This window comes from Nothobranchius furzeri, chromosome 5 (assembly GCF_043380555.1).
Source record: "Nothobranchius furzeri strain GRZ-AD chromosome 5, NfurGRZ-RIMD1, whole genome shotgun sequence".
Lineage (NCBI taxonomy): Eukaryota > Metazoa > Chordata > Actinopteri > Cyprinodontiformes > Nothobranchiidae > Nothobranchius > Nothobranchius furzeri.
Genome location: NC_091745.1, coordinates 44,983,613 through 44,997,265, shown reverse-complemented (window position 1 = coordinate 44,997,265; position 13,653 = coordinate 44,983,613). Strand labels below are relative to the sequence as shown.

Genomic DNA, 13,653 nt, shown 5'->3' with positions numbered 1-13,653 from the left:
AGTCAGTCTTTGCAAAGCAGTAAATGAGAATGATAACGTCGTCGTCTTCCTCTGCTTATCCGGGTCCAGATCGCGGGGGCAGCATCCCAACTAGGGAGCTCCAGACAGTCCTCTCCCCGGCCTTCTCCACCAGCTCCGCCGTCAGGACCCCAAGGCGTTCCCGGACCAGATTGGAGATGTAACCTCTCCAGCGTGTCCTGGGGCGACCCGGGGGCCTCCTGCCGGCAGGACATGCCCGAAACACCTCCCCGGGGAGGCGTCCAGGAGGCATCCTGACCAGATGCCCAAACCACCTCAACTGGCTCCTTTCGATCCGGAGGAGCAGCGGTTCTACTCCGAGTCCCTCCCGAATGTCTGAGCTCCTCACCCTATCTCTAAGGCTGAGCCCGGCCACCCTACGGAGGAAACTCATTTCGGCCGCTTGTATCCGCGATCTCGTTCTTTCGGTCATTACCCAAAGCTCATGACCATATGTGAGAATTGGGACGTAGATCGACCGGTACATCCTCCTCCTCCTTGAACCGTCACCTTATCGTGGTGGAGGAGTTTGAGTGCCCTAATGATCCTAGGAGCTATGTTGTCTGGAGCACTTTGTGCCCCTGGTAGGGTCTCCCATGACAAATTGGTCTTATGTGAAGGTGAGACAAAGAACGGTTCACAGGATCTTTCATGGAAGTAAATTCAAAGAGTCGGATTACCCGGCCCGGAGGGTTACCGGGGTCCCACCCTGGAGCCAGGCCTAGGGTTAGGGCCCGTGAGCGAGTGCCTAGTGGCCGGGGTTTCGCCCATGGGGCCCGGCCGGGCCCAGCCCGAACCGGATACATGGGCTCATCCAACTGTGGACCCACCACCCGCAGGAGGAACATGAAGGATCCGGTGCAATGTGGATTGGGTGGCAGACCAAGGTGGGAGCCTTGGCAGTCCGATCCCCGGACAAGAGGAGAATGGTAACACACATCAAAATTAAAAATAGTGATAATTAGTGCATGCTATGCTGTTTGATCTTGTTTTAGAAATAAATAACCAGTGTTGCTTTGTATTACTGTGGCACACATATCAGACATTAAAAGGACAAATTAACTTTTTTTTAAAGTTACACACACTCACTGACTCGACTGAGGGCTTTTACCTCCTTAAAAGATGCACGGGTTCATTAGGTCTCCAGTCAGAACAAGGTGAAGTTTACTTGACTTGACAAAGAGGATATGTCAGCAAGTTTCACCAATAATACTCACATACACTAAAACTACACACTGGATGTCTTAAAGCTTATAAAATCACTTTGTCAAGGACAAAAAAGATATTTATGATGATAAAGAAATCACTGATGAGTTTAATGATTTTTTTGTAAATGTAGGTAGGAGTTTGATGGAAAACAAACCAGTAATAGAAGATAAATTGATTACAATGATTAGTACTGTCAATAGTATTGTCCTTGACAAAGTAGATAATGAAGAAATATGAAATATTGTAAAAAACTGTGGAAACAAACGATCATCTGATTATCAGGATCTGGACATGATAACTGTTAAAACAATCATAGAATCTGTCATTGAACCATTCACTTACATTTGTAATCTATCACTTTCTACTGGAAATTTTCTTGACACAATGAAAACAGCGAAAGTCATTCCTTTGCATAAGAGTGGTGACAAACATAATTACAGGCCGGTGTCACTGCTTCCACAGTTTTCTAAAATATTGGAAAAAAGTATTTGTATCAAGGTTGGATAAATTCATCGAAAAAAAAATAATATTTTAAACAATGAACAATATGGGTTTAGAACTAAACATTCCACATCAATGGCAATAGTGGAATTAATAGATAAAATATCAACAGCAATTGACAATAAAAATGACTTTGTTACTGTTTTCATTGATTTGAAAAAAGCTTTTGACGTCATTGATCACTCAAGGTTACTTCGAAAATTAAGTCAGTGTGGAATAAGAGGTGTGGCTCATCAATGGGTAAAAACTTATTTAGAAAAAAGGAAACAGTTTGTTCAGATAACGGACCATAAATTAAAACTATGTGAAGTGAATTGTGGAGTGCCACAAGGGTCGGTCCTCAGACCAAAACTGTTCATTTTGTTTATTAATGACTTGGTAAATGTATCTAAAACACTCGGTACCATTCTATTTGCAGACGATACAACACTGTTTTACTCAGGATCAAATATTGAGGAGGTGGCTAAAGTGATAAATGATGAACTGATTAAAATTAATAACTGGTTTGATATAAATAGATTGACATACTTCTTAATAAAACAAATTTTATACTGTTTAATAATAAAAGAACAGTGATGTGTCATTGGAAATAGATGGGATTGAAATTCAAAGAGTAAAAGAAACTACATTTCTTGGAGTTCTTATTGATGAAGACTTGTCATGGAAATCACACACAGTATTAGTTACATAAAAGGTCAAATTGCCAAATCCTTAGGAGTATTACATAGTCAAGTTTTTACAGACTAATTTTGGTTTGTTGGCATTGTACAATTCACTGATTGTAGTCCTGATTGTACTTGACTTATTGTGTAGAAATCTGGGGAGCAACATACAAAAACTATACACAACCCTTATTTATTTTACAGAAAAGAGCTCTGAGAATCATCAATTATAGTGGCTGTAGAGATCCATCGAACCCATTGTTTATTAAATATAAATGACTGAAATTTAATGATTTAAAAGACTGGAAAATCTTACAAACCATGTATAAAGCCAATTTAGGTACTCTGCCAACAAACATTCAGGGGATATTTGAAAAGAGAACTAGTAATTACATGCTGAAAGAAACTGATGTGTTTACAAAACCTAGATTTAGAATTAAAATTATGGAATGAAATATATCTGTAAATGGTGTGAAATTATGGAATAACCTTAAAAGGGAAATTAAAAAAACTCTGTAATTTAATGTATTCAAAAATGAACCAAATTGAGTGTACTAAATAATTATGAAAATGTAAATTAAATCAATGATCATGATCGCACTGGAATTTAGAACAGGAAAAAGTTTAAAATGAATCTGTATGTGTGTGTCTGACAAATGGAAATTGTATATAAATTGATTATTTCTTCTGGAAAAGGGGGCAGAAATTATAAGATGTTTTTCTTCATTCTGCTCCTTTTCGTTCAAATTTGATTTTTTGTTATGTATATATTATTGTTTATATGTTTAATTTGTTTTTATTTTGAATGAAATAAAAAAGAGAGAAAAAAAAGCTGACATTTATACATGTTTGCTAAATCCGGTTGAAGGATGTTTTGAGATTTAGTGTGTTTTAGTTTAATGATTAATGAAAATGGAAATCGACTAATCAACAGTGGAGAGCTGCACAACTGATACTCTTCAAGAAAAACACTTGCTACGTTCAGGTCTTTTTTCATCAGTGCTGCTGTTACAGTAACCCTATTCATTTTACAGCCAATTTTGGCTTGCTTTTAGCACCTAGTGTCCCTTTGGTAGAACCAAATGTGAAACACCTCCTCGTTGTATGTTGACTTTTCAACACCTTAATCTAATTGCTGAAATTTCTCCCCAGCCTTCATTAGTGTCTACAGGATCGGTTTATCAATAAATTAAACAATCAACTGTGTTCAAAAGGAATCATGCTGGAACCAGACTGCAACACCAGGTATGTCAGCTCAATTTTCCCAACAGGTGGTGGCCCGCAACTCTGAAGTTGCAAGTGTGATATTCTGGCCACAGGGTGCAGTGGATGTCTGATTGACTTTTCAATAACCCTGTGTAAAGGACTATTTTACTACATATTGGCTCAAGAAAATTATTTTTGATCAATTTTGTATTTTAGTTTAATTTTATATTCTGAATGAATAAATGCTGTAAACAAAAAATTCTTTCAGAAATATAAATAATGGTTGTTTATTTTCACCAGTTTACAAAATGCAAAGTGAGTGACCCCAAACATCCAGCCAAAGTCATTAAGTCATCTTCAGCGATAAGAACCAAGTCCTGGAAGTGATGGTCACTCCCCCACAGAACTTGACATCATGGGATGTGTCTGGGATTACACAAAGAGACAGAAGGATGGGAGGAAGCCAATATCCACAGAAGATCTGTAGTTAGTTCTCCCAGATGTTTGGAACAACCTGCCAGCACAGTTCCCTCAACAAGAGGTCCCACCAAATATTGATTTGATTTAGATTCATCTTTAATTTCTTGATTGATGAATATAAATAATAAATTCCATTTTTGAAAGCATTCTTTGTTTGAAGTGATTTTTCCACACCTGCCCAGGGGAAAAGCTCACTGCAAGCCCCATCTTAGTGGGTGTAGCTCTAGCCCTGCCATGGAAGAAATAACAGTTTTATTTGGTCTGCAAATTCATGAAAATTATATATAATAACCAGACTTTAGCTTGGAATACGGACATAGTATTGAAATTTGTCACCCTGTGAAACTGAATTTGACTCCCCTCTGAACAATCCACAGGATCAAACAGAAAAGAAATAAAGAAGAATTACCGAAGATCTTCTTCATCCATCTCTATCCACCTCACCATGATCCCACCATCTGCAGCTGTCACAACAATATTCTCAATATTCTCTGTGACTGCATCCATGAACCTTCTCTGGAGTCTTTTTCTCCTCAGTAGCAGCTCTGTGCTCAACTTGCTTTAGTTAATCTGCTATCACTCCAGAGCACATGTCCAAGGAAATAGTCTTAAATTTATCTCAAAGTTCAGTTTAACTTTTAACCAATAAAACTGCTGTCAACAATAACTGATCAAACTGCATTTCTAACATTCTGACATCTTGCAGCTGGACTGGAATTAGAGCAGCGAACCGTCTTCATAACTTTAATTTTACTCATAACTCCAGTTTTCTGATATTTTGAGTTAATTAACTATGGGGATACAAACTCAGCCACTGAATCACAATCACTAAAAGACACATTACCAAGGAGCCGCCATTCTCATCCACTATGGACTTGATGCAGTAGCACTTCTCGTTCAAATGAAGTGATTCATGGTTGTCTGAGGGTGCACAAGTATGAGGTCATATGTAAAAGACATTCAAAAATTCTAGACTTGAAATATAATTATTATGTAAAATCTTAAAATAAAATGTATAAAAGGGGCTGATTTAGAATCAGCTGTGATCTGATCGGTACAGTCAATCCTGTCCATAAACCTCAACCTAGTAGATGACAGGAAAATGGCACAGAGTTCATTAGTGTGAGTATCCTTTACAGTAATGTGTCTGAAATATTCATCAAGTTGCAGCCACTGAAATGTTCCACCCTTTTGCAGTGAGTCCCTGAGGTATAAGTGGTCAAATGTTCTAATGTGTACTGCACATGTGACGTCAAAAGCTTAGTTTGACATGTCAGAGCAGAAACTGTTTGCATTTTTATAGAAAACTCACACGTCCTAAGGTTCTCCTTCTCCAACATATTATACACAACACAACTCAGAAATAAAAAAATAAACACTTCTGATCCTTCCCCTTACCCGCTGTACCTGGAGGACCCTCTTCTGTCTGATCTGGTGCTGACAAACTAAGCTGAGGAGGTGATGGGAGATGACAGAGAGTGACCTGCTCATACATCGCCTTAGGCAGCACAGATGCCAGTACATTAATGCCACATTTATATGTGCACAAAAGGAGGCTGAAACTAATTAAAAAAACTGATTATTACAAAGTACTCACTACTTTTTCTTTTCTAAAGTTTTAAGAGCAGCAGAGAAAACATGAGCTGGAACAGAAATAGCAGCATGTCATCCATGTGTAAATTACCTTTTTTCAGGAAAATCAAAATATTTTAGGTGTATTTGTTCAAAACTTTAATTCACTCATTTCTTTAAAAAAAATCAAGTCTCAAAAAGACTTTCAGCAGGTGACTGTTGTCACTGACTTTTATTGTCTGAATGAAGTGTGCAGCTGTGAGGAACATGCAAGCCTCCAAAACTCTAATTTAGAATAAATAATAAAACTGGAGGTTTCTTCAAGAATAATAAATACAGGACCAAAAATGTTTAGCCCATTTTAATCAAAACTGATTTGCTGTTTTAACCTTTTCTTGTAATTGTTTGGGATGTGACTGTAGAAGCCTCCTAAGTGTGTGTGTGTGTGTGTGTGTGTGTGTGTGTGTGTGTGTGTGTGTGTGTGTGTGTGTGTGTGTGTGTCTGTGTTCAGTCCTGAACTTGATTTTTGAATTCATTTACTACATTTAGGTTTAACAAAATGGCTGAAATTATTTCTCCAATAACTGCTTTACAAAAATTATCAGCATGTCTTTTGATTTGAAGCTTTTATAAATCTATAAAATCACTTCCTGCTTATTTATCCCTTATTTTATATATATATATATATATATATATATATATATATATATATATATATATATATATACTTTTTTACAGAGAATTGTTTTTTGTTGAATGTGTTTATGCCTCACCACAACTATAGACTGTAAGATGGACAAAGACAAAAAAATGTTGGCACTACACAGGGTAAAAAGTTAAATACAATACGCTGCAGTGTCTGCATATTTAAGCCAGTGGAACCAACTCAAGTTAATTCCCTGTTTTGTATAAAGCCTTGTTACTATAAGCAAGTGCAGAGTTTCACTTATAAACTCAAGTAAAACAGAATTACTGAAGAATAACTGATTCTTCAGTAGGCTCATAGAAAATTATGTAGAAAATGGTCTGAATGCTTTTATGAGATTATGAAGAATTTGATTAATGATGAACAATGTTAGGCGTCTGAATCAGAAAAACATTATTCATGTTTTAAGTCTGAAAATAATGGAAAAATCCAACATAACCACTTAAAAATAGTTTCTGCTATCTAAAAAATCATAGAGATTATATAATAAAACATAACTAGAAAAAGAAATGACTAAAACTTTCACATTTGTCTAAAAACCTCTGCCAATAACACGACTCGGCCCGAAACCGACTGGACCATCCGGTTGTCAGCTTCACCAAACCACTGCACTTCCACATTTACTGTGCTCAGCATAAATGAGTACACCCTCTTGGAACGGTATGAAATTTTTCAGTAGCTCAAGGAACAAGGCTGGGTCTTATTGAACACCTGTTTAAATCCATAACCTGATATTAAGCTTAATAATATAACTCCATCCATTTTACCCAAGGTTAGGTCGCGGACTCGCGGAGGCAGTAGCCTAAGCAGAGAGGCCCAGACTTCCTTCTCCTCAGCCACTTGGTCCAGTTCCTCTCAAGGGAATCCCAAGGCGTTCCCTGACCAGCTGAGAGAAATAGTTCCTCGTGTCCTGGGTCTTTTTTTAGGTCTCCACCGGGTTGGACGTGCCCGGCAAACCTCACCAAAGAGGTGTCCAGGAGGCATCCCAACCAGATGCCTGAGCCACCTCAATGGGCTCCTCTCAATGTAAATTCCGTATGTACAGTCTATGGTAAATTCATATAAATTTGATGAAAAAAATTCCTGTTTTACTAAAACATTTTGAAGCAAAGAAAAATACACCCCACAACAAAAATACTACATCTAGTATTTTGTATGACCATTGTGATTCTTAAGGACAGCACCAAGTCTTCTAGGCATGGAATGAACAAGATGGCCACATGTCGCAACATCTATCTTTTTCCATTGTTCAAGAAGAACCTCTTTGAGAGCCTGATGCTGGATGGAGAGTGATGCTCAACTTGCTGCTTCAGAATTCCCCACAGGTGTTGGATTGGGTTCAGATCAGGAGACATACTTGTCCGTTCAATCACCTTCACCCTGTTCTTCTTCAGAAATGCAACAGTAGCTTTAGATGTGTTTTGGATCATTGTTGTGTTGGAAAAGTGTACGACGACCAAGTGCGCAGAGTGATGGCAGCATCTTCTCCTTCAGTATAGAGCAGTACGTTGTTGAGTTCATAATACCATCAATGAGATGCAGCTTCCCAACACCAACAGCACTTATGCAACACATGCAGCCCCACATAAGGACACCGCCACCACTGTGTTTCACTGTAGGCACCATGCATTTCTCTTTGAAATCCTCACCTTTATGACACCATACAGTTTTGAAACCATCCATTCCAAAAACAGTGATCTTTGTCTCATCACTCCAGAGTCTAGAGTCCCAGTAGTCTTCATCTCTTCCGGCATGGGCTTTAGGAGAGGCTTCCTTCGTGGACAATACCCATACATGCCATTCCTCTGCAGTGTGCGCTGTAGGGTGTTACAGGAAACGATCACTCCTGTTTGGCTTTCTACGGCTTTAGCTAACTGCAGCAAACTTGCATGGGGATTTCTTTCAACCCTTCTCATCAGAAGACACTCCTGCCATGGCCTAAACATGTCTGTAAGATGGTTGCACTTCCATCTTTCTTAAGTTGTTGGATCACCTTTGCTACAGTATTTTGACTGTTTGAAGCTTTGCTGATCTTTTAGTTGCCCTCACCTTTTTTGTGTAAAGAAATTATTTCTTTCTCAAATTTTGTGACATTTCACTTGCACGTGGAGCCGTTGCTGACAGCATGAAAAATGGCTTTTCTTAGTGAAGTAATGCCCTTTTATAGTCACCTGTCTACTGGACACCTCTTACATGAATCATTAGACTCACCTGTGGTTGAATGCCTGTTAATTAGAATTTTGTAGTCCTAAGGGTGGCTTTTTTGGTGTGTGCGCCTGTGCCGTTTTTGCAACATTGGTTTGAATGGATGTGTAAGGAAAATCACTTTTTTGTGTGTGAAAATTAACAAATCTTGTTTTAAATCAATGGCCCACATTTGTGGGAGTATTTTGTAGTATGGTATCTCATAGAAAATATTGATTCTGAATGAAAAATAAAGGTTTTCTGACAAATGCGGTGGGTGTACTCATTCAGGCAGAGCACTGTACGTGTATCCTCCACTGGTCTGAGAGGTTCTCCGCTCAGTAAAATCAGAGAAGGAGAAACAGCCGGCTGCTACTTTGGGACAAACTACCAGAGTTCATAAAAGAAAAACACCATATGAAGTTATGAACAACAAAATATTTTTGGGCCTAGAAAATGGTGACATCTTGTTTCTTCTGGCAATGTGGGTTCTGGTAGTGGATGTGTCCTGGGGATGATAGTCAATAGGAGGGTGAGAGTTCCTAGCTTGTTTGCAGATTAGCTGTAGCAGCTTTAAGACCTCTTTTATGGGTTAGAAATGCCGGGAGATGGAATGATTTCACTTTATTTAGTTAAAAAATTTTATGACAAAGTAATTATTTAATTTTGTGAGCGATGAAACAGCAACGTGTTGCATACATTTTTAATAATTTTGTGACTATCATATTTTCACTGGCTAATCTTTTTAGCACATGGGGTATTGGTAATCATTTAACTGCTAGAGTAAATTTGTTCAAAGACCAGAAATAAAATAAATGTAAAGGCTGTTGAGCTAAATTGGGACTAATTGGAACATAATTCGATTGACATTTCAACAATGTAAATAAAGATAAAGTAAGAATAAATTAGTTTATTATTTTAGCTTATAATTTGTATGTACATGTATGTACCCCTTACCTGCCATGCTACGGCCTCCATGTGATCTGCTGCTCTGGACAGGCACACACTCAACACGATTGTGTGGGAAGCGGAGGTCAAAACGCTGGCGATGAGGGCTTCCCGCATAGAGAATGGCAGCATGGTGTAAGCCACAAACACAATAAACAGGAAGAAAGACACCTGCAGAGAAAGAAACACCTTATTAGCAGCAGCAATGGCAGAAACAAGTAATAGGAGTAAATCAGTTCAAGAGCAAATATTAAAGGCAGGGATGTGAAATGTTAGGTGAAACATCAAATAATTCAATTAAAATAAACATATTTATACAAGTGAATATTTCCTTTTCTGTGGGAAGTAAAAACAATTAAATTCAGCTTCTAAATTTCAAATCTGACTCTTCTAAATGGTAAATGGCCTGTATTTGATATAGCGCCTTCTAGAGTCCTGGAACCCCCCAAGGCGCTTTACAACACAATCAGTCATTCACCCATTCACACACCCATTCACACACTGGTGGGGATGAGCTACAATGTAGCCACAGCTGCCCTGGGGCGCACTGACGGAGGCGAGGCTGCCGAGCACTGGCGCCACCGGTCCCTCCGACCACCACCAGCAGGCAATGTGGGTTAAGTGTCTTGCCCAAGGACACAACGACAGCGACAGACTGAGCGGGTCTCGAACCTGCGACCTTCCGATTGCGAGGCGAGCACTTAACTCCTGTGCCACCGTCGCCCCCTAACACAACACGAGTGCTTCCATTTTATCCCATCTTCACGGTCCCTCCTGCCGCAACGTTAAAGTCGCTCATCTGCAGCCATGAATGACCAGAAAGAGGCCAGTGTTCTTGTAGGCTCCAGCCAGCTGCCAGTTAACCTTTCATGGTTTCTTTTTTTAAGGCAAATGGGAAAGCTGGGACAGAGAGAGGCAGTGAGGTGGAGAGCAGGAAGAGATGGAAGTGCTGGAGGGAAAGTGACTGAAACAGTTATCCTCTGTTTACGCTGAGGTGGTGAGTACTCTAGGCTCATTTAGCAAAAAATGGCTGGAAATGCAAATTTTAGCTAGCGCTGAAGATAGTTTGATTCCGTACATAATTAATTAGACAAATGACAACTTTGTAGCTAGTGTGCTGAACACAATTAAAAACCAAAGACATCATGTGGCTGGATTAGTATTTGTTTGTATATTTTGTAAAATGATTAAAAATGTTTTAATAGATCAGACAAAAATAAAATACCAAAAATGAGAAACTGGCCCATAGAAGGGTAGAAAAGGTTGATGTTGATACGTTTCCAAATCTTCACTGAAGATAGGTATTTTTCTTTCATTGTAAAATCAGCCTCAACACAGCATAAAGTTACTTTAGTTATTTTTATAAAGGATGATACATTAGCATGTTGTTCCTTTTATATACACAGATGATTGTAGGCTATTCTGACCAAAGGACAAGCTTGCTTTGCTTTTATCCATGACTAATATACCAAGAGCATTTTATATTTTATATTCTGACATTTCATATATCTCCCTTTGAATAACATATATCATTAAATAATTTAATTTCTTCCTCAAAATAAACTTAATTGCCAATTTCTAGAAATTGTGTTTAGAGGAATCAGAAATAAAAACAGAACTTTCTAGTTTTTGTTGAATATGATTACAAAGCGATATGCTTCAAATGTGTTTAAAGGTGTCCAACACTCGATTAATTAACTTGGAGGAGCTTCTGCTATGTGGTTGAGTTGCTAATGCTAAAGGCTAGCTTCTGCTAGTCAAGGCATTCACTGCTGATTCTGGATGCTAAACCGTCCATATTTAGAAGAATAAGAATAAGAAGAATAACAAGAACAAGAACAAGATCTTCTGACAAATGTCTATTCTCTGAAACAGGAATGTGCTTTTTTGACTTATTATTGTAACATCCAGCAATGGTCAGTTTTAAGTACAGTTTGACCATTCAACATCTATTCAACATCTGGTCAAACAGGAGACACAGGACTGCTTGTGTTCCCTTTAAATAAGCCTGCCTTCATACCAGCTGGAGCTCACAGACTCTGCAGCTCTGACAATGGATAACGACATATCAACAATAACTTTCTTCCCCAAGGCCTCCACACAAGGAACACTCCAGTTCGGATCAGTTGCTAAATTCAAGAATGATTTCCTAAATAAATATGAATTTCTTCCATGACTTATAATATGGATAATCATTAAATAAATGTTTGTTTATTGCTACTTATAACAATTACATTATAATGAAATGCTTCATTAGTCTGTGTTCAATGACTGAAGTTTGAAATGAATGTTATGTCTACAATGACTGCAATGTGGTTCTGCATGTTTATGTGGCGAGGTCATAACATCTGCACTCACACCATAACAAGTAAGGTTACGTTAAACTCTGACACATAAAAAGTATTTTACCCAGTCAGAACATCCGGTCAAAGAAGGCGTGTTTCTGAGTTGTCTTGTTAACATCTCTCAAGCCTGTCAGCCTCTGATTGGCTGTGCAAATCATAACATCAAAACCTTAAAACTGGGTCACCCTGGGTGATTCAGCAGTTCTAGAGAAAGTTTCAGACCGGCCATCTGAGGCACACCTCTTTAACCATCAAAGATTTTGACACATCGTCAAAACCTTTGTGCACCTGCAAAGCTGATGAACAAAAGTCCCTGCAGAACAAAGCTGATATTGTTCAAATCCCTAAGAGTTATTCCTGAGACGCAAGCTAGTTCAACCTGTGTGCCTGGTGACATCGAAGGACTGGGGAAGTCGGTACTTGTGGTCATTCTACTGGACCTGGGTGACCCGAGGTCATCTGACCTCTCTGACCTCCGGATCCGTGACGAGGGTCTCCAAAAGGGTGAGGGAGAACACCGTGAAGATTGCGTCTGATGTGCTTCTGATGATAACAACTTCATAGCTTAGCCCAAACCAAATTCTTTTACATCCAGACTCAGCTCTTCTAGATAAGGAGGTTCTGACTAACACTGCTTTCACACATAGATTTTATACATCACATTTAGTTCCATCCACTCACAATAAATGCTTAGTTAAATAGTCACATTTTAATTGTTTATAAAATAAATTCTTACTTTTATAAACCTGACTCTTTTCTGAATCAAAACAAAGTGTGTACAATTACTTCATAAAGCAAAAATCCTAGAATCTTCTGATAAATACAATAAAGACCAAGCAGGGTGGATATTCTATATTTAAATAGAGTATCACAGCTTATTGGTCATAAGTAGAGGTAATATATATCTTGAGCTCTTAAAGCACTCAATTTGCCAACGCTACATTATAAAAAAAATGAGTGAATGAGACCTTTTACATTAGAAGGGAGAAAATTCCTCATTATTTATTATGAAATATACACAACAAAAACAAAAAACTGTTTGAGATGTCAGGTAAAGACAGCTGATACAAGTCAAAACATGTTTTAATGTTAGTCAGAATAGTTTATTATCTAATAAAAGAACTTAAAATTTAGTATATGTGAGCACACACCCATTCAGATTTTTAGCGCAGGTGCCCAGAAAATAGTTTCATTCACTGAGCCGGAAGCAAAGGGGGTCTCTATTTGTCTAAATCCAAATGCTTATTGCTGCAGACCATCACCTAGCTCTGGAAAATAATTAGCTTAGAGCCCCCAAAGCCTTTTTATAAATTAATGCTCTGATATCCGATGCTGCTAACTCAATCATGAAAGTGAACCAAGCATCATTTAGATGCTGCAGGGCAAAATATCCCTACTGGGTTTCACATACTTGTTACGTAATACAGTAGTAAAACAGTAAAGGACATCGTTCAGGGTGGCTCCGAGACCCTGAGCCCGTAAGGATGCTCTCCACTGGCAATTAAGTGAACAAGCCTTTCTTGAGGTCCATCTAGGTAAAGTCAACTTTGCTCACGCCCATGAATCCTGTCCCTGATAATGACACTGAGGAGGGTTCATAAAACTAATTATGAAGACAGAGTGTCACATTACATCAGGCTTTTAGTCCACTGTCTGTGGCTGTGATTAGTTTACGAGTTACATTTATAATGTGGATTGTGTGTGTGTGCGTGCGTGCGTGTGTGTGCTTCATACTTAAAGCCAAAGTAGACAGATGCTCATTTCATTTCCAGCCACTCTCAAGAAGCCAGGATGATGAAAAAAAATTATTGATTTATAGTGA

The 13,653-nt window shown here is 38.5% G+C and overlaps 1 protein-coding gene across 4 annotated transcripts in view; it reads right to left on the bottom strand.

Moving 5' to 3' along the window:
• The window catches only part of adcy2a (adenylate cyclase 2a), a 90,499-nt gene that overhangs the window by 69,593 nt on the left and 7,253 nt on the right, over window positions 1-13,653 (bottom strand). For all 4 annotated transcript variants that reach the window (XM_015949128.3, XM_015949129.3, XM_015949130.3 and 1 more), the window contains one exon: window positions 9,496-9,657. In XM_015949128.3, coding sequence (XP_015804614.2) covers window positions 9,496-9,657 — 162 coding nt within the window. The remainder of the gene's footprint in view (window positions 1-9,495; window positions 9,658-13,653) is intronic.